Genomic DNA, 23,722 nt, shown 5'->3' on the forward strand with positions numbered 1-23,722 from the left:
TTCAAAGTTACTTGGATTAGTCCTCGCCTGGCCCTTTCAGTGTGGCTATGTTTTTCATGGGAAATATAGTTGGCTTCATTTGTTTCCATTTGCATTCAGTTGCACCCCCTTTATCTTACTGATTTAATTTTTTTCAACATGCAGAAGTGTATTATATCTCCAGAGATAAAAACAATACCATAAACTATACATAGGGAAGTCTTATCCCTCTTTATTCATTGCATCTTATTTCCGCCCAACCCCCCAACAGTAAACCCCATCTTTACTGTTTCCTGGTTTATTTTTCCTGCATTTCTTTTTGCAAAAGTAAGCAGTTGTATGTGTGTTTTTTTCTTACAGAGAAGGTAGCATTCTGTAGATACTCTTCAAAAGACACTTTTCCAAACATCTTGTCTCCATCTTTTTAATTTACAGATGAAGAAATTAAGATGTAGTGCTTCCAAATGTGTTTAGTCTTTGATGTTCCTGTTTCTGCTGTTCTTTGCGACTTATCATTATTTTTAAAATGTTCTGTGTTCCTTGTGTGCTTTCTTGTCTTCGTTTTGTCTAACCGTAATTGTGTAGGTCAGTGGAATTTTTTTTTTTTTTTTTTTTTTGAGACGGAGTCTGGCTCTGCCCTCAGGCTGGAGTGCAGTGGCGCCGTCTCGGCTCACTGCAAGCTCCGCCTCCCGGGTTCACGCCATTCTCCTGCCTCAGCCTCCCGAGTAACTGGGACTACAGGCGCCCGCCACTACGCCCGGCTAATTTTTTTGTATTTTTAGTAGAGATGGGGTTTCACTGTGTTAGCCAGGATGGTCTCGATCTCCTGACCTCGTGATCCGCCCACCTCGGCCTCCCAAAGTGCTGGGATTACAGGCTTGAGCCACTGCGCCTGGCCTGGAATTTTCTTTTGATATTTTATATATGAATTATAAGTATATGAAAACATTTATATGTAAGTCTGCATTCTTTTTAACAGGTGGTCAGTCTGACCAAGGATATGGGTCTAAAGATGAACTTATAAAGGATGATGCAGAAATTCATGTGCCTGAAGAACAAGCAGCAAAAGAATTGATAACTAAAACAAAAATGCAAACAGAAGGTTAAGTCCTGATATTTACGAACTTTACTTAGAATAATACCTGCATTATTAATAATTAAAAGTTTATCTTAGTTGATAGCTTTGATGATTATTTTCACAAATGTAAGGTCTGGCTCCTAAGATGCTATGTACTGTTATATAAGGTAGATTTTGGTAATCTCTGAAGTTTTAAAATTTAAGAGACTTTTGTTTCTGTTTCTTTTTCTTTTTCTTTTTTTTGTTTTAGAGACAGCGCCTTGCTCTCTCGCCTAGGCTGAGTGCAGTGGCGAGAACATGTCTTACTGCAGCCCTGATCTCCTGGCCTCATGATCCTCCTGCCTCAGTCCCCTGTCAGCTGGGACCACAGGCACGTGCCACCATGCCCAGCTAATTTTTTTATGTTTTGTAGAGACAAAGTCTCGCCATGTTGCCCAGCTAGTCTTGACCTCCTGAACTTAAGTGATCTTCCCACCTCAGCCTCCCAAAGTGCTGGGATTACAGGTGTGAGCCACGACACTCTGTAGGTCAGCCCTCAATTTTGCAGGAAAGTATGACCCATTGAGGTATTTGCCAGATTTACATAGTTACTTTTGACAGAACCAGGACTAAACTTTGAGTCATCAAAACTTCTATTTTAGTGCCATTTTTAATTCTGAAAGGCTCTTTCACTAGCAGTCCTTCAAATATCTAGGTGCATAGTTTTCATTGGTAGGTTAAAAATAGTCTATGTGGGCTGGGTGTGGTGGCTCATGCCTGTGATCCCAGCACTTTGGGAGGCTGAGGTGGGTGGATCATGTGGTCAGGAGTTTGAGACCAGCCTGGCCAATGTGGCAAAACCCCGTCTCTACTAAAAATACAAAAATTAGCCAGGCATGGTGGCAGACACCTGTAATCCCAGGTACCGGGGAGGCTGAGGCAGGAGAATCGCTTGAACCTGGGAAGCGGAGGTTGCAGTGAGCCGCTACTGTGCCATTGCACGCCAGCCTGGGTGATTTTAAGAGCAAGACTCCATCTCAAAAAAACAAAAGTCTATGTGGTTTTTCCTGGTTTTTATAGGGCTCATTAAGGCAGAGATAATTTGTTGTAATCATTTTATGAAAATATGGAGGAATATTTTGGCTCATGGAATAAGACACTCTTCCTGTTCTCTTTCACAAAAGTATACTTTCTTTAATGTTACTTATTTTATACTCCAGAGTTTTGGAGAAGCAAGCCCCTCTCCTGCTTGCCAAGTGATGAGAAGGAGAGCTGAAGGCCAGAGACTTTATTGATTCACTAAAGAACATTTATGTTAGGATTATTGAATGGTTAAACAAAGCATTTCAGTTAATGGCAGCATTTATGGCATAAAGTAAACCAGACACAGTCTATTTTACTTCGTGTCTAAAGTAAAATATACACACTGACTGTTGGAGAAAAATACATACAATATGTAAAAGTCAGTATATGGTTTCTGTTTAATATTGGCAAAAGTAGGAATGATAACATCCAAATATTTTTTTTCCAGAGGTGTGTGATGCCTCTGCTATTGTGGCAAAACATTCACAACCTAGTCCAGAGCCTCACAGTCCTACTGAATCTCCTGCATGGGGCAGCAGTATTGTGAAAGTTCCGTCTGGTATATTTGATATCAGCAGCAGGAAAAGTAGCACTGGTGAGTCTTTACATTTTGGTTATTAAATATTTAAAATAAACGTCTATAGATACGTATGTGTCTTTAATGACATTATAATTGTAATGAACATGCTAAAGAGCCAGAAGGGACTTTTGAGTTCTCTAAATCGGCTAAAGAAATTGAAAATATTGTTATTTAAAGGTGTTTGATTTTTAAAAGGAGTATTTAGTGTGTTTAATTGTTACTTAGAATACCCTTTCCTGTTGTGGTGCCTGTTCTCCATTTGGCCACTCTTTCTCATTTTAGATAATGAGAAAGTGTACTTGTAGGGCTTCCTGTATGCATCATGAACAGAGAGGCAGTGATGTGATCAAATTCCAGAGGGCTTGTGAGTGGCCGGCTCATTCCTATCACTGAAGGGAAATGGAAGAAAAAGATTCACGTCATTTCCGCTCTACACAGATATGCCAGTGGGTCTTTGATTTTGGCCATTGTTATAGGTACCCCAAGCCACTTTTTGTTTGTGATTAAGTGTTTGTGCTAAATAACTGTGTGTATGACTCCCTTGAATTTGAGTTTTCTACTTTCTATATAGGCCTCCCGAGACTCTTCTGGCACACGTCTAAGTATATGATTTTAAAAGATGATGAAATTGGCCTGCATCCTTTGCCCTTCATTAGTGGTGGCTGCAGTTCACTTTCCTAAAGTTGACTGTCTTGTCTGAAGATGTATCTATTGTATGACTTTACAGAAATTAATTTGTTCAGCTTCTTAAACCAATGTAAAAGTACTCCTGTTCTTAAAGTCTTTTTTTTTGTATTTACCGTGACTCTGAGTTTCACTCATTACTTGTTTGGTTAGTGCTCAAGGGGTGGTGGGGCTAAAGGTTTTTTGAGAAAATAATTGATATATACATTGCAGATCCCATTTTCCCAACTTCTTGATAGCAGAGATGCTGGGGAAAAGGAGGGAAGAGTTTTCTTTGTCAGAGGCTTAACGTCCTCTCAAAATATTGAACTGGGCATTGTGGACTGCTGTGTTTCCTTCCCTTTTAACTTATTTTCATATTAAGAACGAAGGGTGAGGATAATGGGGCTTTTGTCAGTGTAGCAATTTTTTTTTTAACATTGAATAAAATGTGCTGTTAAATTCCTGGAAATACTGTGAGAACCAATAATATTTGCAAAGATTTGTTTCTCAAATATTGGGAACAGCTTTCAAAGCAGGTACATATTTTGAGTTGTAAAATAGGCTAGTTTAATTCCCATTAAGGCTTAAAAGAGTATCTCTAAATGCTTATTCTGATTATTTTATATAATTATGATTATTAGTACTAACTTGAAAGATTAAAAAGAACCTTGAAATCAATCTTGAAGTTTAAAAGGAAGATCTTATCTAAGACAGCTTTTTTCCTTGAAGCTCCCAGATATTTTTATGCTTTTTAACAAAACAAATGATGTGACTACAGTAAAAAACAATGGATAAAAAAGAAAACGAAGGAAAAGAAAAACACAAATGAGAATCCTAAATATGAATAATTCAGGCTGCTATACAATTCCATAGACTGGATGGCTTATAAACAACAGAAATTTATTTCTGCCAGGCTCAGCGGCTTATGCCTGTAATCCCAGCAATTTGGCAGGCTGGAGGGGAAGATTGCTTGAGGCCACGAGATTGAGGCTGCAGTGAGCCATGATTGCACCGCTATACTCCAGCTTAGGTGACAGAGTAAGGCCCTAACCTTATTTGTTTGTTTTTGAGACAGACTCTCACTTTGTCACCTAGGCTGGAGTGTAGTGGCGCAGTCGTGGCTCACTGCAGCCTCAGCTTCCTGGGCTCAAGCAATCGAGGATTCTTTCGCCTCAGTCCTCCAAGTAGCTGGGACTAAAGGCAAGCGCCACCACGTCTGGCTAATTTTTGTTTTTTTTCTGGAGACAGGGTTTCTCCATGTTGCCCAGGCTGGTCTCGAGCTCCTGAGCTCAGGTGATCCACCTGCTTCAGCCTCCCAAAGTGCTGGGTTTACAGGTGTGAGCCACCGTGCCCAGCCTGACTCTAACTTAAAAAAAAAAAAAAAGAAAAGAAAAGAAAAGAAAGAAATTTATTTCTTACGGTTCTAGGGTCTGGAAAGTCCAGGATTAGGGTGTTAGCATGGTGAGTTCTGCAGAGGGCCCTCTTCCAGGTTGCAGACTGCTAACTTACTGTATCCTTGTACAACAGAGAAGGAGAGAGCTCTCCTTCTCTAAGGGCTCTACTCCCATTCATCAGGGTTCCGTTTTCATAATCAAATGATCTTTCAAAGGCCCTGCCTCCTAATACCATCACACTAGGGGTCAGGATTTCAACATGTGGATTTTGAGGGACACAAGCCTTCAGTCTGTAACAGGAAGACTCAAGTTCTAATAATGATTCAAATAGGAAATAATAGCTTTTGGTTTTGGAGTGAAACAAATTGCATGGTAGCAAAGAGTAAAAGACTGCTTTCTTCTTCCAAAGCTGGGGGAAGCTGCTGTGGCCATTAGCGTATTTTTTCTCTACCTTATCAAATAAGACTGACTTCTGTGAAGGCTGGGATTATATCTGTTTTATTTGCCTTTGTATTCCTAGCACCTCATATAGTGGATACTACTAGGATATTTGTTGAAGAAATGGATATTTCTGAGTAATTTTTTAACCACTCAGGTTTTATCAGCCTTCTTAGAATTTTTCGGTGCTAGGCATTCCGTTCTGGATTCTTTTACTTTACAGCAGTAAGACTTTGAGTATAGCAAATATACAGTTCCTCTGCGATTACAAATTTGCTTTTTGCAGAGTAGATTCCTGGCAAATATTTGTTGAATTGGATACAAACTAAGATGGAAGAGATTCTTTCTTTTTTTGTATTTTAGTGAACAACACAGGTATATCCACCTATCATATGTTGCATGATTTGTTTTTATAAATGAGTGTTTATATACATACAGGATGAAAGACAAGTTATACATTAAAATGTTATCTCTAGGAGGCAGGTTTAAATAGCTCTTCCAGAGCACTTTTTAAAAATACCTTCTTCATGGCCTTTAAATTTTCTGATTCTTTTATTCTGAGTATATGTCACATTCATAATCAGGAAAACAATGAACATTTTAATAAAAGTTAACTTGGAAAAATAGATTCATCGTTAATATTTTACTTTCCCTTTTAGGTAGTATATCAAATGTGCTGGTTTCTACTCAAGATCCAGTTGAAGATGCAGTCTTTGGCGAAGCTACTAATCTCAAGAAGAATGGTGATAGAGGAGAAAAAAGACAAAAGCATTTTCCTGAGAGGAGTTGTAGTTTTAGTTCTGAAAGTCGAGCAGGAATGTTGCTTAAGAAGAGTAGTTTGGATTCAAATTCAAGTGAAATGGCTATCATGATGGGAGCAGATGCTAAGATTCTCACAGCAGCATTGACATGTCCTAAGACTTCTCCACTTCATGTCGCAAGAACCCATACCTTTGAGAATGTTAGCTGTCACCTACCTGATAGTAGGACTTGTGTGTCTGAAAGTACTTGGAATCCTGAGCACAGATCATCTCCAGTGCCAGAGATGGTTGAGGAAAGCCAAGAACTCCTTGAGCCTGTGACTGATGATATACCTAAAACTACTGCAACAGTGGATACATATGAGAGTCTACTAAGTGATAGTAACAGTAATCAGTCCAGAGACTTGAAAACAGGATCCAAAGATCTGAGGAATAAGAGAAGTAGTTTATATGGTATTGCTAAGGAGGTTGAGAGGAAAGATGTTGAAACTGGACTAGATCCTTTGTCTCTTTTAGCCACTGAGTGTTCAGGGGGAGAAACTCTTGATTCTGAAGATAAGTTGTTTTCTCCAGTTATTGCGCGTAATCTGGCTGATGAAATAGAAAGCTATATGAACCTCAAAAGTCCCCTAGGTAGTAAATCTTCTAGTATGGAATTACATGGAGGGGAAAACAGAGAGTCTGGCATGACTACTGCATTTATTCATGCTCTAGAGAGGAGATCAAGCCTACCTTTAGATCATGGTTCACCAGCACAGGAAAATCCTGAAAGTGAGAAAAGCTCGCCTGCAGTGTCCAGGTCTAAAACTTTTACTGGGCGTTTCAAGCAGCAAACCCCCTCTCGAACTCATAAAGAACGTTCAACTTCTTTGTCAGCGCTGATACGTTCTTCGCCACATGGCTCGTTGGGTTCTGTAGTAAATTCTTTGTCAGGACTAAAGCTGGATAATATACTCTCAGGGCCCAAGATAGATGTCCTAAAATCTGGTATGAAACAAGCAGCGACTGTAGCCAGTAAGATGTGGGTAGCTGTTGCATCTGCCTACAGCTACTCAGATGATGAGGTAAGAAAGCTTTATGTGTGTAGTCTGTCTGCTGTTGGAATGTTTATAGTATCTTTCTAGAAATAGATATATTATTGTTAAGAGATTTCTGTGCCCAGGCTGGAGTGCAGTGGCATGATCTTGGCTGTCTGCAACCTCTGCCTCCCGGGTTTGAGTGATTCTCTTGCCTCACCCTCCTAAGTAGCTGGGACTATAGGGATGTGCCACCATGCCCAGCTAATTTTTGTATTTTTAGTAGAGATGAGGTTTCACCATGTTGGCCAGGCTGGTCTTGAACTCCTGACCTCAGGTGATCCACCTGTATCAGCCTCCCAAAGTGCTGGAGTTACAGGCATGAGCCAACATGCCTGGCTGATTTCTGGTAACTTTGGTTTTTATATTTTGTGTAGTCTATCTGATATTGGAATGTTTGTATATCTTTTTAAAAATATATGAAGGATTATTAAGAGAGTGCTGGTAACTTTGGTTTTCATATTTAAAAACTATGCATATTTGTTTTCTTTCTTGAAGTAACTTGAACCATATATGTAAGGAAGTTAATAATGTAGAAATAGAATATCAGGACCATTTTATAATTCCATAGACTAGTCTAAACTAAAACATGATTTATTTCTTTGAAAGTTCTAATGATTAGTGTTTGAAGTTAATAAAAATACCATATTATATTTGTGTAGCATTCGCTTTTAAAATAATTTTTACCTATGTAATCTCCTTAATACATATAAAGTCAAGCTGAAGCTTAATCCATAGATTTCATACTACATGGCAAAAATAATTGTCTTTAAAAAACATTATACACATAGAGTTAATCATTAGATCTTTTCGTAAAAATGAAAGTGGGTAAGTTTTGCTTGTTTTACAGAAAAAAGTTGAAATTTCACCTTGTATGCAAATAATTGTATAGTATTTGAGGACTTTGGTAGATAAGGCAGATATCTACAATGTTTGCTCTCATTATTTAACAGTATGTCCTAGGTACTGTTATAAGTTATATGTCTGCTTTTATATATTAATATATACAAACATATGTATTTGTTTAATTCTCATAGCAACCCCATGAGGGTGGTACTGTTGTTATCCTGATTTTTTAGATGATATTTGAAACTCAGAGAGGCTAACTAGGGAATAGTAGAACTATGATTTGAAGTCAGAGAGATTGGATCTAGAATCCATGCTTTTACCTTAGAAGCAATATCGCAGGAGAAGATACCAAAGAGCAATATATGAAAAGAGGTTCAGGTTGGGGGCTATCCGGAAAAAAAGCAAAGCAGGTGATATTTAAGTTAGGATTTGAAGGATAAATTTGACATTTGAGGTTAAAGCTGTAAGAAGAGTGTCAGAAGAGTATATCTAAAAGAATAATGTGAAATGGTATGGAAGCTTAAAGCATCATGCACTTTCAAGATAATATAATCAATTTCAGATTGTTAAAGGTCTAAATCAGAATTAGAGACATGGGAAAAGACGTTAGACATATAAACTGGGTGCGGTGGCTCACGCCTGTAATCCCAGCACTTTGGGAGGCCGAGGCGGGTAGATCACGAGGTCTGGAGATCAAGACCATCCTGGCTAACACAGTGAAACTCTGTCTCTACTAAAAATATAAAAAATTAGCCGAGCATTGTGGTGGGTGCCTGTAGTCCCAGCTACTCAGGAGGCTGAGGCAGGAGAATGGTGTGAACCCGGGAGGCGGAAGTTGCAGTGAACCAAGATTACGCCACTGCACTCCAGCCTGGGCGACAGAGTGAGACTCTGTCTCAAAAAAAAAAAACAGAAAAGAAAAAAGAAATTAGACATGTAAGACTTTTATACCATTTGAAGGAATATCTTATAGACAAAATAATAATTGAAAGTATAGTGTTGAACATTATAAATTAGCTATTTCGCATTTAAAGAGCTTACAAGGTCAGTCAAGGGAAGGCAAAATAAAATAGCTTCCAAAGTGTCTTAATCTGGCATTATAATAAAAAAGAAAAAAAAAGAGTGTATCATTTTATTTTATTTTTTGAGACAGGGGCTTGCTCTGTTACCCAAACTGGAATACAGTGGCACAATCATGGCTTACTGTAGCCTCGACTCCCTGGGCTCAAGCAATCCTCCTGCCTCAGCCTCCTGATTGCTAGGACTACAGGCGTGCACCACCATGACTGCTAATTTTTTATTTTTTGTAGAGATATGGTCTTGCTATGTTGCCCAGGCTGGTCTTGAACTCCTGGGCTCAAATGTTCCTAGGTCTCCCAAAGTGCTGGGATTCCAGCCGTGAGCCACTGCACCTGGCCTTTGTTTTATTTTTGAAAATTTGTTGAGGTTGGTTATGAGGACTCATGTCTGTAATCCCAGCACTTTCAGAGGTCGAGGTGAGCATTTGCTTGAGCCCAGGAGTTTGAGACTAGCCTGGGCAACATGGCGAAACCCCATCTATACAAAAAAATTAGCTGGGCGTGGTGGCATGTACCTGTAGTCCCAGGTACTCTGGAAGGTGAGGTGGGAGGATAGCTTGAGCCCGGGAGGCAGAGGTTGCGGTGAGCCGAGATCATACCACTGCACTCCAGCCTGGGTGACAGAGACCCTATCTCCCCTACCCCCCAAAAAATTATCTAACTGTTAACAACAGAAGTACATTCCACAGGGATATTTGGACTTGGAATATATGACACTCTAAATTCCAAGTCACTGTGGATCTTGTCTTGTCTTTTCATTGTTACAGCCCTGGCACCAGTAAGCAGTACCTGGCAAAAGGCAAATAGGATATACCTAATAAATATTTACAAATTAAGGAATACATTAAAAGTCTATAAAATGTTTTTAACTTTCATCCACAGTTTAATCTAAGGAAGTAATTAGAGGTGTATGTAAAAACAGGGGAATTTTACCAATGTAATTTATATAAGATTGAAGCATTTTGAATGTTTAAGCAACAGGGGGAGTTAGTAAATAATAGTATATCAGTAAAACAGATTAGTTCACAGGGGTTTAAATAATTAGAAAATTTAATGACATTAAAATAATTACATAAGTACAGGTTAAAAACAATATTCTAATTTGTAAAGATTTATTATATGATTTTATATGTATGTTCTAAATGACTGGAAAGATACATATCAAGATTTTGATTTTAATCTCTGTTGATCATAAGCATTTTTTATTCCTTGTTGTGCTTATCTGTATTTAATTTTTACAAATCTTGTAACATGGTTTTATGGCAAGGAACACACAAATCTTTCATTTTTAAAGCAAAAAAACCTGATTTTTGAAATGTTTTCTACCTCAAGCTTCAACATTGACTTATGTAGTTAGGAGCTACAGTGTTTGAAACTTTATTCATGTTTCGTGGCTCTAATATTGATATTTGTTATTCTGAACATTCAGATTCCCAGCCAAAATTATCGCAGCAGCTCTATTTGAAACAACTCATATTATCCATATTTTAAAATTACATAATTAAAAGTTAAAGAAGTTTAGTAATTTCTGTAAGATTACATATCTAATAAATGGTGGAGAACAAGGTCACAATCTGGCTGTCTAACTCAAAAACCCCTACTCATACAGGGATTCCTGATTCCATTAGAGACAGTGAGCTCCCTAGAATTCTGTTATTTTATAAGATTCAATATTGAGAGACACCCAGACCTCCCACATACACCTGAGGCACACCACGATCTTTTTTAAAGTGTTGTTGCTTATGGCTTGAATGTCTTGGAGTGTGGAAGGGAAATTCCAAATAATAGGAGATTTCATGGTTTTGAAAAATGTGGGGATGATGATTTGTTTAAGGATTACAGAGTTTAATTCTGAAAAGGGTAGAGGGAGTATATTTCAGTGGAGAAGGTATTATTTATGTATGTGGAATTTTTTTTTTTTTCAATTAAAGGAGGAAACTAATAGAGATTACAGCTTCCCGGCTGGCCTAGAAGACCATATTTTGGGGGAGAATGTATCAAGTATCTCAGGATTGGTCCGCAGTGAACTTACCCTGAGCAACACAAGTCTTGGCAGTAGCAGCAGTAGTGGAGATGTAGGAAAACTGCATTATCCAACAGGTATGGGGAAGGATTATCCTTTCTTCATTTGCTTTGTAATAGTTTTTGCTTTTTTTTTAATTTAAGAGATGGGGTTTTGACATGTTGCCCAGGCTGGTCTCGACCTCCTGATCTCAAGCAGTCTGCCTGCCTTAGCCTCCCAAAGTGCTGAGATTACAGGCGAGAGCCACAGCGCCTGGCCTGCCTTTGCTTATTTTAATTTAGATGCCTGTAACTCCCCACTCAATAAGCCCCATTTGTTGAGATGATTGAGAGGTTTTTAATAGTAGCTGTCTTTTGATCTATTCTGATCTTCTATGATTTATAACTGCTGTGGTCACCTACTCCCTTTGTTTTTAGTTGTATATATTGGTGGATTATATCATTAGTTCTCAAACTTTGGCATGCATCAGAATAATCTGGGTAATTTGTTTCAAAATATATGCAAATGTCCAAACCTAACGCTAAAACTTCTGAGACTGAATTTGTGAGATGGGGCCTTGGAAATGTGTATTTTTAAGCAGTTCTCTGGGTTAATCAGATGTATACCAGAGTTTGAGAATCCCTAGGATGTGTCATTGAAGTTTCTTACTCCATGTTACTTTTTAAAATTATAATTCTGTTCTTTTTCTCTGACTTTTTACTGTAACAACTTCAAATGTCCGAGCCAGGAATGGTGGCTTATGCCTGTAATCCTAGCACTTTGGGAGGCCGAGGTGGGTGGATTGCCTGAGTTCAGGAGTTTGAGACCAGCCTGGGCAACACAGTGAAATCCTATCTCTACTAAAATACAAAAAAAATTAGCTGAACGTGGCAGCGTGCACCTGTAATCCCAGCTACTTTGGAGGCGGAGGCAGGAGAATCACTTGAACCCGGAAGGTGGAGGTTGCAGTGAGCCGCGATTGCACCATTGCACTCCAGCCTGGGCAACAGAGGGAGACTCTGTCTTAAAAAAAAAAAAAAATTTCAAATGTCCTGAAAAGTTGAAAGAATCGTATAATGAACAATTATGTATTTTCCACCTAGATTTAATTAACTATTGTTAACTTTATCTCTTTCTATGTATGCATACATTTTTATACTGAGCCACTTGAAAAACAGTTGCAGACTTTATGACACGTCCCCCCTAAATACTTTGGCATGCATTTTCAAAAAACAAGGACATTCCCTACCTAAGGTGTTATGATGTTTATTCCTTTGTAGGTGAAGTTCCATTTCTAAGAGGCATGAAAGGGCAAGACTTTGAAAAATCAGATCATGGTTCTTCTCAAAATACCAGCATGTCTAGCATCTATCAGAATTGTGCAATGGAGGTAAAAGTTCTATATTCAGTTCATGATAAAGTAGCTGTAAGCATATTTTTATTTCAGAATGGCATTGAACAGGATTCTATGACACCCTTGTGGACAGTATAATAAAATAAGTCATTTTGTTGAATTTACTTGATGTCTTATGTAAGACAATGAACTGATAGTTTATCTGTGAAATAAAAGAACTGTTATTAATAATTCCAAATTTGATCAATAGAATAAATAAAATCCCATTATCTCAAGAGAATGCCTGTTAAGATTAATTTTTATTAAATGGTCTCAGTATCTGCATTTTTCTGTTTTTAGGTTTTGATGTCCAGTTGTTCACAGTGTAGAGCTTGTGGAACTTTAGTTTATGATGAAGAAATTATGGCTGGATGGACAGCAGATGACTCAAATTTGAATACAGCTTGTCCATTCTGTAAAAGCAACTTCTTGCCTCTTCTCAATATAGAATTCAAAGATTTGAGAGGTTCTGCAAGGTTAGTCTTAAAAAGCTCTCTCAAGAAGTAAGTACCCTCAAAAAACATGACTTCTGGGAGAAGAGCGAAATATTCATGGTGTGCTCCAGGTTTGCCTTCCTGTCTGTCCTTCACCTTCAGTATTTGAGTAGCAAATGTTAGTAATGTGGGAGTCTACTTTACCATTTTATTTAAAGTAGGATTATCAGCCGGACTCCGTGGCTCATGCTGTAATCTCAACACTTTGTGAGGCCAGGTGGGAGAATTGCTTGAGGTCAGGAGTTCAAGACCAGCTTGGGCAACATGGCAAGACCCTGTCTCTACAAAAGATTTTTTTTTAATTAGCTGGGCATGGTAGTGTGCATCTGTGGTAGCAGCTACTAGGAAGGCTGACACAGGAGGATCTCTTGAGCCCGGGAGTTTGAAGCTGCAGTGAGTATATATTTTAGAAGAAACAAAGGGGAAAAAAAGGCTTCAACTCTTCTCTTGTCACTTGCACTTCCTAGTAGTATTCTGTGCAGTTAAATGACCAAATTCTAGGCAATAGAAAGGAGACTAGTAACTCTGTGCTGATCTAAGGAATTATACTTAATATTCCGTTCATTTTATGGAACAAATTGAACTTTTTATTTCCTGCCTTTAGCTGCTTTATAAAAAATACATTGCCAGGTGTGGTGGCTCACACCTGTAATCCTAGTACTTTGGGAGGCTGAGGCAGGTGGATTGCCTGAGCTCAGGAGTTCGAGACCAGCCTGGGCAACATGGTGAAACCCTGTCTCTACTAAAATACAAAAAAGTAGTCAGGTGTGGCGGCATGTGCCTATAGTCCCAGCTACTCGGGAGACTGAGGCAGAAGAATTGCTTGAACCTGGGAGGCAGAGGTTGCAGTGAGCTGAGATTGCACCACTGCACTCCAGCCTGGGTGACAGAGCGAGACTCTGTCTCAAAAAAAAAAAAAAAAACATTTAGGCTGGGCACGATGGCTCATGCCTGTAATCCCAGCACTTTGAGAGGCCGAGGCAGGCGGATCACTTGAGGTCAGGAGTTTGAGACCAGTCTGGGCAACATGGCAAAACCCCATCTCTACAAAAAAATACAAAAAAGGTTAGCCTGACACCGTGGCGCATACCTGTAGTCCCAGCTACTCAGGAGGCTGAGGCAGGAGAATGGTTTGAATCCGGGAGGCGGAGTTTGCAGTGAGCTGAGATCACGCCGTTTAATTGTAGAGGTGTTTCTTCTCTGTTTTTTCTTTTAGCTTCAGGCGTGGAGCTAAGTCAAATCATACTCTTTAATTCCTGATACACTATCATCTTTGGCCTGTGCAAGGGCCCTCTTATATTTATCCTCCTTTCCTCATTCCCACCCTCATTCCCTCGTTCTACAAAGACAGTGACTCTGCTAAGTGTCATATATCTAAATTTATCTCTTTATTACTCAATTTAAAATCTGAGTTACTATATGTACATCTAGTTTATTCCTTTTCTCCTACAGAAAGTTAATATATCTTTCTACTTATCCATTATTCTAGTGTTAGATACTTCAGTTGCTTTCAGTTCTCTATTACTACAAACACCACTGCAGTAATGCAGTGTACTGCAAAATACATACCCCTTTTGAACTTGTGAAGTAGTTTCTCTAAAAAAACAATAATCCTTGGAGTAAGATCATTTTCATACATGATTTTAGTAAACACAAAATATTGCTTCCTAGATGGCTACAATCCCACAAATAGTACCTAAGAATTCTCATTTCTATATAGCCTTACCAGCATTTGGTATTATCACTTTTTAACTTTTGGCATTGTTTGAATTTGTCTCAATACTGACAAATTTGAGTTTCTCTTCATTACTTGTTATTCTAGCCTTTTTTTTTTTTTTGGAGACAGAGTTTCACTCTTGTCGCCCCGGCTGGAGTCCAGTGGCACGATCTCGGCTCACTACAACGTCTGCCTGCCAGGTTGAAGCAATTCTCCTGCCTCAGGCTCCCAAGTAGCTGGGATTACAAGTGCCCACCACCATGCCCAGCTAAGTTTGGTATTTTTAGTAGAGACAGAGTTTGGCCATGGTAGCCAGGCTGGTCTCGAACTCCTGACCTTAGGTGATCCACCCACCTTGGCCTCCCAAAGTGCTGGGGTTACAGGCGTGAGCCACTGCACCTGGCCTATTGTAGCATTTTCTGTGAATTGGCTGCTTATGTTCATTGCCTATTTTTCTTTTTTTTTTTTTTTTTGAGATGAGTCTCGAGTACAGTGGCGCGATCTCGGCTGACTGCAAGCTCTACCTCTCGGGTTCATGCCATTCTCCTGCCTCAGCCTCCTGAGTAGCTGGGACTACAGGCACCTACCACCACACCTGGCTAATTTTTTTGTATTTTTATTAGAGACTGGGTTTTACCATGTTAACCAGGATGGTCTCGATCTCATGACCTCGTGATCCGCCAACCTCAACCTCCCAAAGTGCTGGGATTACAGATGTCAGCCACAGGGCCGGCCGTTCATTGCCTATTTTTCTATTGATCTTTATTTTTCTTGTTGATTTGACTTGAATATTATTGATATTAATTACTTGAAAGCATTAATTTTGATGTCATTATCCATTAATTTTTTACCTTGCAATTTGTGCTTTTGGAATCTTGTTTTTAAAGTTGTTCCCTATCCCTAGGACCTGAAATTTTTATCCTTGAACATTTTTGCTTATATTTTACTTTTGATGTTTAGGTCTTTAATATATCTTTATTCTGCTTTTTATATATGATGGTAGAGATCCAGCTTTTATTTTTCCCCCATATAACAATCCAGTTATCCCAATATTATCTCCTAAATAACTTATCCTTTCCTCACTGACATGTGGTGTCACCTTTATCATATTTCAGTTCCCATGTATACCTCACTTGGTTCCGCATTTTCTTGCTGTTATTCTTTTTTTTTTTTTTTTTTTTTGAGACGGAGTCTCGCGCTGTCACCCAGGCTGGAGTGCTGTGGCCGGATCTCAGCTCACTGCAAGCTCCGCCTCCCGGGTTCACGCCATTCTCCTGCCTCAGCCTCCCGAGTAGCTGGGACTACAGGCGCCGCCACCTCGCCCGGCTAGTTTTTTGTAGTTTTAGTAGAGACGGGGTTTCACCGTGTTAGTCAGGATGGTCTCGATCTCCTGACATCGTGATCCGCCCGTCTCGGCCTCCCAAAGTGCTAGGATTACAGGCTTGAGCCACCGCGCCCGGCCTCTTGCTGTTATTCTTAATGCCATATTGTTTTCGTCACTTGGTCTTTGTGTTATATCTGATTAGTAGAGTGAGTTCCCTCTCTTGGATTTTATTGTTATTATTTTTTGTGTGCTTGCTCTTTCCTATGAATTCTTAGAATAAGTTTGAGTTCCTCAAAAAAAAAAAAAAAAATCCAACTAGAGTTTTTGAGATTTATAGATTAATTTGGGGAAAATCGACTTTTCCAAATTATTGTCTTATCTATGAACCGGGCATACCTCTGTATTTTTTTTCAGATCTTCTTTTATGTCCTTTAACACAGATTTATATTATTCTCCATAAGTCCTATACTTTTTTGTTAATTTTGTTTTTAAGCTATTGTGACAAGCATTTTATTTTATATTTTTCAAATTGGGTATAAAGGAGCATTATTAAGTCTGTCCCCTGAATATGTTGTTATAGAAAATTTCAAGCTTACAACAAGTTTTAAAAGTTTTTTTCAATGAACACCCAATATCTACCCCTGCGTCCTTCAATTTACACTTTACTATACTTAGTCTATCACCTATCTGTTTCTCCACCAATCTATCTTAAATTTGTATTCATTTGAAGGTAAGATAGATATTAATACATTTCTCCCCCAAAGACTGATATGCGTATCATTAACTAGAGTTCAGTATTTATTGACAGTTTTTTTCTTTTGAGATAAATTGATATACAGCAAAATGTACAGATCTTAAACATACCATTTGAAGAATAAATGCATGCATTTATACAAATTAAACCCTTAGAAAACATTACCATTACCTCAGAAAATTCTCTAAATGTTCCTTGCAAGGCCCTTCCCTCCTTGAGTCCACCCAAAGAGAGAAGGAGAGAGATAAGATGTAAATAAAACAATGAACAGAGAAGAAATGACTAGAAACAAGATGGAGATTTACAAATGATAAAAGACATTATAAGTAATTATAGGTTAATACGTCTTAAAATGTTGCTACTGCAGCTCTTCTTTATTTTTTTTTAAACTCAGGAAATTAATAAAATATTTTGCTTCTGTTCTTCCTTCATAGTTTTCTTTAGAGGTTCTCAAAAATTGGAATATCATTTATTGGACCATTTCCAACCTTGTATTTGAAAAGTTTAGGATAGGAAGGGAAGAGAAAATGAGAGCAGGAATGTGAGAGAGAGAGGTCTGTGTGTGTATTGGAAATAGGCAGTGTTTTCCTTCTGGATTATATATAATTTTCCTTCTGGATTATATATAATTAATAACTGCTTTATCAATAAAATGATTCTAAATATGATAGAATTTTAGAAGACTTGAGGATTTTTAAAGGCTCTTTTTCCCCCCTTTTCCATACTTAGCTTTTTCCTGAAACCAAGTACCTCTGGTGACAGTTTACAAAGTGGAAGCATTCCACTGGCAAATGAATCCTTGGAGCACAAACCTGTATCCAGTTTAGCAGAACCTGACTTGATCAACTTTATGGATTTCCCAAAACATAACCAGACCATAACTGAAGAAACAGGCTCTGCAGTTGAACCAAGGTATCAAAGGGTACAGAGACCTCTTTATATAGTAATAAATGGGGTACCCTTGTAAAAATTCTGTCTCTAAAGACAACCTGACTCATAATAGGCATAAGTTCTGGCATTTAAGAGTACATCTTAACTTATTATTACCACATAGTGTTTAAACAGCTAATGAATGACTCTGATGATAAACCATTTTTGAACTAAGTTTAATATTTTACAGGTGTCTTTTACAAAATGAACTTCTCAACAGTAAAGTATTTCCCCTTTAAGGTAGTCATTGCCACTTTCCAGAGGCGAAATGTTCTCTTTCTGTGAAATGTACACTTGACCTTTAAATACTAATTGAATCAGACATTTATTGAGACTCTATTGTATGCTAAATATTATGCTAAGCTCTAAAAATAAAGTAAATATGACTGGGTCTCTCTCCTTAGGTGGATCGTGGCCTAGTAGAGATTAAATACTTGTCAGTGTCTTTACTGTACTTATTTGCATACAGCATACTTCTAGGTAATTTTGTTTAAGATGAAATAATATTTGAGTAAAGCAACTGAATGGGTACTTTGTCATTTTAAAATAATACCTGTGTATCTACATACAATATGTCATCTTCCCACCCTCACCAGAACCATCTACTCCATCCTGTTTTTCTGACCAGTTTTACAAAAATGCTTGAAGGAAATGCAATTCTTACAAGGTGATGCTGATTCTTCTTAGATATGTTTAGTAGACTGAAGGTCCATTGTAGAAAATAGCTCTACAGATTTAGACTGTTTTTTAACATGAACATAACATTTCTTCTATGTTTTTTTAAGTGATGAAATAAAGAGAGCCAGTGGAGATGTCCAAACTATGAAAATTTCATCTGTGCCTAATAGTTTTTCAAAGCGAAATGTGTCTTTGACTCGAAGTCACAGTGTTGGAGGCCCCTTACAGAATATTGACTTTACCCAGCGACCATTTCATGGCATTTCAACAGTTAGTCTTCCAAACAGTCTGCAGGAAGTTGTGGTATGTAACAACAACAACACTGTAATTATACTGCATACACATCTAAGTATATAGTAGAACATTATAAATTCTTCTGTAGTGGACTTATTTTAATTACATGAAAAGTGATAGATTAGAATTTTTCCATAAGCAAATAACTTTTTATTGTAGAGAATTTCAAATATGTGCAAAAGGAAACAGTATAATGAGTCCATCTTCTAGCTTCAATTATTTTCAGTTTATGGCCATTCTTCTTTTGTGTGTATTCTCATTCAGTTCTCTCTTTTTTTGAGATTATTTTGAAGCAAATTTCAAACATCATATTCTGTTAGTAAATATTTCAGTATGTGTCCCTGAATGATGAGGACTTCAGAAAAATATAATCACACTGCTTTTATCATACACAAAAAAAAAACCAAATAATATTATCAAGTTATTTAGTCCGTTCAAATTTCTGATTGTCTCAAAAATGTCAAAAGCATATGTGTGCGTGTGTATGTGTGGGTTGGTAGCTTGAGGAATCAGGATCAAATAAAGTCAGTGTATTATACTTGGGTTTGTATGGTTTTTAGTCTTTTTGAATCTGTAGACTCTTTCTTCCTTTGGCAATTTAGTTGTTGATAAAACTGGTTAGAGTACAGTTTCCCATAATCCAGATTTTGCTGATTGCAATGATAAAAGTCGAAATTTGTGTCCAGAACCTTGATCAGATTTGGGGTTTTTGTGTTATTGTTCATTTGCTTGTTTATTTTTGTAAGACAATTTCATCAGTGGTGGTGTGTTTCTCCCAGTAGGAGACATAAACATTAGTAGCTATTAATGCCTTAATGCCTTAAAGTAATTCATTAGGAGCTATAAAATGATAATGGTCTCATTCTGTCATTGCTTCCTTTTAATAAGGAATACATAAACAGAAACTTCCCTGTGTCTTCTGCTAGATTTTCTAAAGATAAAATTTATAGTGGAAAGGCAGGTTAAATGCTTGGTTTTTTGCTTTTATTTACCAATTTTCAAAATGGCGAGTTGAGTCCCTGTCATTCTCCAAGGTCATCAGTTAATTTGGGGGAATAGGGTATCATTATGAACTCATTGATTTCAACATTAATGTTTAATTAAGCAATTAGTTTTTAGAGATGGGGATCTCGCTTTGTTGCCCAGGCTATTCTTAAACTCCTGAGCTCAAGTGATCCTCTTGCTTCAGCCTCCCTAGTAACTGGAACTATAGGCACACACTACCTTGCCTTAAACATTTATCTTTATATCTATTGCTGTTTTTACCGTTGTTCATGCTTATATTATTCTCTTTGGTCAGCTAGAAGCCTCTACAAGTTAGCTCATTAGTCCTTTTGACATAACTCTAGTAGCTTTTTTGTAATTTTTAAAAAGCTTTCTTGCTTTCTTATATAACAAGATGTTTTATGCTTATGTTATATACTTTGTTACCCAGACTAGAATCAACCGTTTCTCTAAGAAACTGTGGGTCCCTTTAGAGGGAAATGGTTTTGGATACCACAGTCTAGGCACCGGGGAACCCACTGTTAATGAGAGAGTCTTAAACATTTTATCCTGATTATAATACGCATAACTCACAAAGTCTAGGTTGGGTCTTTTTTCATTTCTTATTTTATTTGGATTATAAAAATGCTCTTTCTTTAATTTCTTTGGTTTTTGTTGCAATCAGTTGTAAAAGTGAGTTAAGTCAGCAAAGAATATTAATGCAAAAGATTGCTCCGTCAGTTTAGAGTTGTAGGAGGAAGATAATGTCACACAGTTTTTACACACATATATTACTATAAAGCATCTGAAATGCAAATATTTCTTACAAAATTTGAAAAAAACCTAATACATTCAGACCATTGCTCTCAATGTGATAGAGAACATGTTTTAAAGAGTCTGTTGATTAATTTTCTTTTGTAATGATTTAACTTAATAGTATTTAAGATTAAGCATTTTTTTTCTTTTTTAGGTTTTCATTCATTAGCATATTCTCCTGCATGTAGCAGTGGTCCTAAAATAACTGATTTAAAAAGGATAGATAGAGAGGCATTATCTCATTGAGAAGTGCTCTTCAGCATACAGATTTAAACAGATAATATTAATTTCTTTTTGTATTTTTTTTAAGGATCCTTTAGGAAAAAGACCCAATCCTCCCCCTGTTTCTGTGCCCTACTTGAGTCCTCTGGTACTCCGTAAAGAACTTGAATCTTTGCTAGAAAATGAAGGTGATCAGGTGATTCATACATCTTCTTTCATCAATCAACATCCAATCATTTTCTGGAACCTCGTTTGGTATTTCAGACGTTTGGACCTTCCTAGTAACTTGCCAGGACTTATCCTCACATCTGAACATTGTAATGAAGGTGTACAGGTAGGGTGCCAACTTTTATACTTACATTAGTATTGGGTAGGATGAGGCTTAACATCAAGCTCCTGAAAGTATACAACAACAGTTGCTTAACAAGACAAGTTTATTTCTCTCTCAGTTAAAAGTTTGGATAAGCAATCCTGGAATGGTAAAGTGTTAGGAACCTAAGATCCTTCTATATTTTTGTTTAGCTATGCATAACCTCCATTTCCTATTTCTGCTTCTGGTCCAGGATGGCTGATTACCTCCAAGCTGTCACATCTACCTTCTGTCCAGCAGTTAGGAGAAAAATGGATGGAGGGAACAGTATGTCTTTTTTCTTAAGGGATAGCTCCTGGAGTTGTAGATAATATTCCAACATACAGTTTCTTGGCCTGAACTCAGTTATTAGGTCGTATCTGTCTGCAAGGGTAGCTGGAAAATGTTGCCCAGGCTAGAGTGCAATGGCGTGATCTCGACTCACTGCAGCCTCCTTCTTCTGGGTTCAAGTGATTCTCTTGCCTCAGCCTCCCGTGTAGCTGGGATTACAGGCACCCATCACCACATCCAGTTAATTTTTATATTTTTGGTAGAGACGGGATTTTACCATGTTGGCCAGGCTGGTTTGAACTCCTGACCTAAGGCAATCCACCTGCCTCGGCCTCCCAAACTGCTGGGATTACAGGCGTGAGTGACCGTGCCTGGCTGGTAGCTATTATTCTTAACTGTTCTATTCCTAGCTGCAATTCTCACAACAACCTTATTTGAAAGGACTCATATTTCCCATATTTTTCAGATGTTATAATTAAAAGTTGGAGAAATTTAGTAATTTCTGTAAGGTGGCATACCCAATAAGTGATGGAGACCCAAGGTCACATTCTGGCTGTCTGACTTAAAAGCCCCAACTCATACTGGGATCCTGATTCCATTAGAGACAGTGAGCTCCTAGAGTGCTTTATTTTATAGTATTAATATTGATAGACACTGAGACCCCAAACATATACATGGGGCAAAATAAAATCTTTCCTTAAAGTACTATAAACTCTAGTTTGATTAGGTAGGTAAAATAAAATTATTTGGTAAGGTAGTAGAAACTCTTGTACTTTGACCTTAAAATTTGCTGTAATGATGGTTAATCTTTCTACAACCATTGTGTCAGTTAGCAAATTGTCATCCCAGTCCTTAAAAGTCACAGTGAGAAACCTTTACCTCAGAAAGTAATAATAACATTTGTCATCAGACATTAATAAAAATTAAAATTTTGGCTCTGAATTTTAGGTCCAGAATTTTAAAAGGACTCATCTGTTATATAATCAAGCTTCATTAGATCCACTGGTAATTGTTATTCTTGGGATACTAATACTTTCTTTTGATTTCTTTTAGCTTCCTCTGTCATCTCTGTCCCAGGATAGCAAACTTGTGTATATTCAGCTATTATGGGATAATATCAACCTTCATCAGGAACCAAGAGAACCTCTGTATGTCTCATGGAGGAATTTTAGTAAGTAAAATAGAATTAAAGACATAACAGCTGGGTCCCGTGGCTCACGCCTATAATGCCAGCACTTTGGGAGGCCTAGGCCAGTGGATCACTTGCGGTCAAGAGTTGGAGACCAGCCTGGCCAACATGGTGAAATCCTATCTCTATTCAAAATACAAAACTTAGCCAGGTGTGGTGGCAGGTGCCTGTAGTCCCAGCTACTCAGGAGGCTGAGGCTCGAAAATTGCTTGAACCCGGGCAGCAAAGGCTGCAGTGAGCTGAGATCATACCACTGCACTCCAGCCTGGGTGTCAGAGCAAGACTGTATCTCAAATAAAACCAAAACAAAACAAAACAAAGAAAGACATAAAAGACTCAAAATGGGAACAACTCAAATACGCATCCATAGGTGACTGGATGAGCAAATTGTGGCACAGTCTATACATACTGTGCGATCCTGTTCTGTAATAAAGAACGGACTGCTGGGGGGAAAAAAAAAAGAAAAGAAACAGAATTAAATTCCCCTAGAGTTAAATAGAGAAAAGCAAATTATTTTGCTTTATTTTTAAATTTTTAATTATTCAAAGTGATTTGCCGTTTTAAAAAAAAAGTACACACACATACACACACAAAAAAATGAAAAAGTGATTTGCTATTGTACTGACCTGTTTTTAACTGTGACAGGTCTCAACTGAGTTTAGGAATTTTTTTGGTGATTTTGCTATCAAGTAAAAATTTGATTGGGTGTTTTGAGAGCAAATTGTATGTAGCAGAAGAGTAATTTAGATGTATTGTTATGGGATCATAAGTTCAGTTGTATTGATGGTTACTGACTGGTCTTAAGGGTTGTGGCTTCATTTTTACTCTTTTAGAATGTATTTTACAAGGTGTTTAAAGGGTTGTTATTCATGTATTCAAAAGCCTTATGAGTCAATAAGAAAAATACAATTCAGTAGATAAATGAGCAAATGATATTAATAGGTAATTCATGTTAAAAACATTAAGTGACTTTCAAACTGTATTAGTTTGCCAGGGCTGCCATAATAAAATACCACACACTGGGTGGCTTTAACAACAGAAATATATTCTCTCACAGTTCTGGAGGCTGAAAGTCTAAAATCTAGAAAGGGATCAGCAGGTTTGGTTTCTTCTGAGGCCTCTCTTTGGCTTGTAGATGGCAGCCTTCTTGCTGTACCCTCACATAACCTTTTCTCTGTGTGTTTGCATGCACATGCACACATTCCTGGTGTCTCCTTTTCTTGTAAAGACATCAGCCGTATTAGGTTAGGGCCCCACTTGGCCCGGCGTGGTGGTGTATGCCTGTAATCCCAGCACTTTGGGAGGCTGAGGGCAGGTGGATCA

At 37.8% G+C, this 23,722-nt stretch overlaps 1 protein-coding gene across 4 annotated transcripts in view; it reads left to right on the top strand.

Annotated features, from left to right (window-relative positions):
• The window catches only part of DENND4C (DENN domain containing 4C), a 142,248-nt gene that overhangs the window by 105,248 nt on the left and 13,278 nt on the right, over window positions 1–23,722 (top strand). For all 4 annotated transcript variants that reach the window (XM_033237435.1, XM_033237437.1, XM_033237436.1 and 1 more), the window contains 10 exons: window positions 959–1,081; window positions 2,568–2,714; window positions 5,857–7,022; window positions 10,894–11,062; window positions 12,245–12,354; window positions 12,658–12,833; window positions 17,376–17,558; window positions 18,362–18,557; window positions 20,659–20,904; window positions 22,264–22,381. In XM_033237435.1, coding sequence (XP_033093326.1) covers window positions 959–1,081; window positions 2,568–2,714; window positions 5,857–7,022; window positions 10,894–11,062; window positions 12,245–12,354; window positions 12,658–12,833; window positions 17,376–17,558; window positions 18,362–18,557; window positions 20,659–20,904; window positions 22,264–22,381 — 2,634 coding nt within the window. The remainder of the gene's footprint in view (window positions 1–958; window positions 1,082–2,567; window positions 2,715–5,856; window positions 7,023–10,893; window positions 11,063–12,244; window positions 12,355–12,657; window positions 12,834–17,375; window positions 17,559–18,361; window positions 18,558–20,658; window positions 20,905–22,263; window positions 22,382–23,722) is intronic.

Source organism: Trachypithecus francoisi, unplaced genomic scaffold, assembly GCF_009764315.1.
Source record: "Trachypithecus francoisi isolate TF-2019V2 unplaced genomic scaffold, Tfra_2.0 Lachesis_group16, whole genome shotgun sequence".
NCBI classification, from domain to species: Eukaryota; Metazoa; Chordata; class Mammalia; order Primates; family Cercopithecidae; genus Trachypithecus; species Trachypithecus francoisi.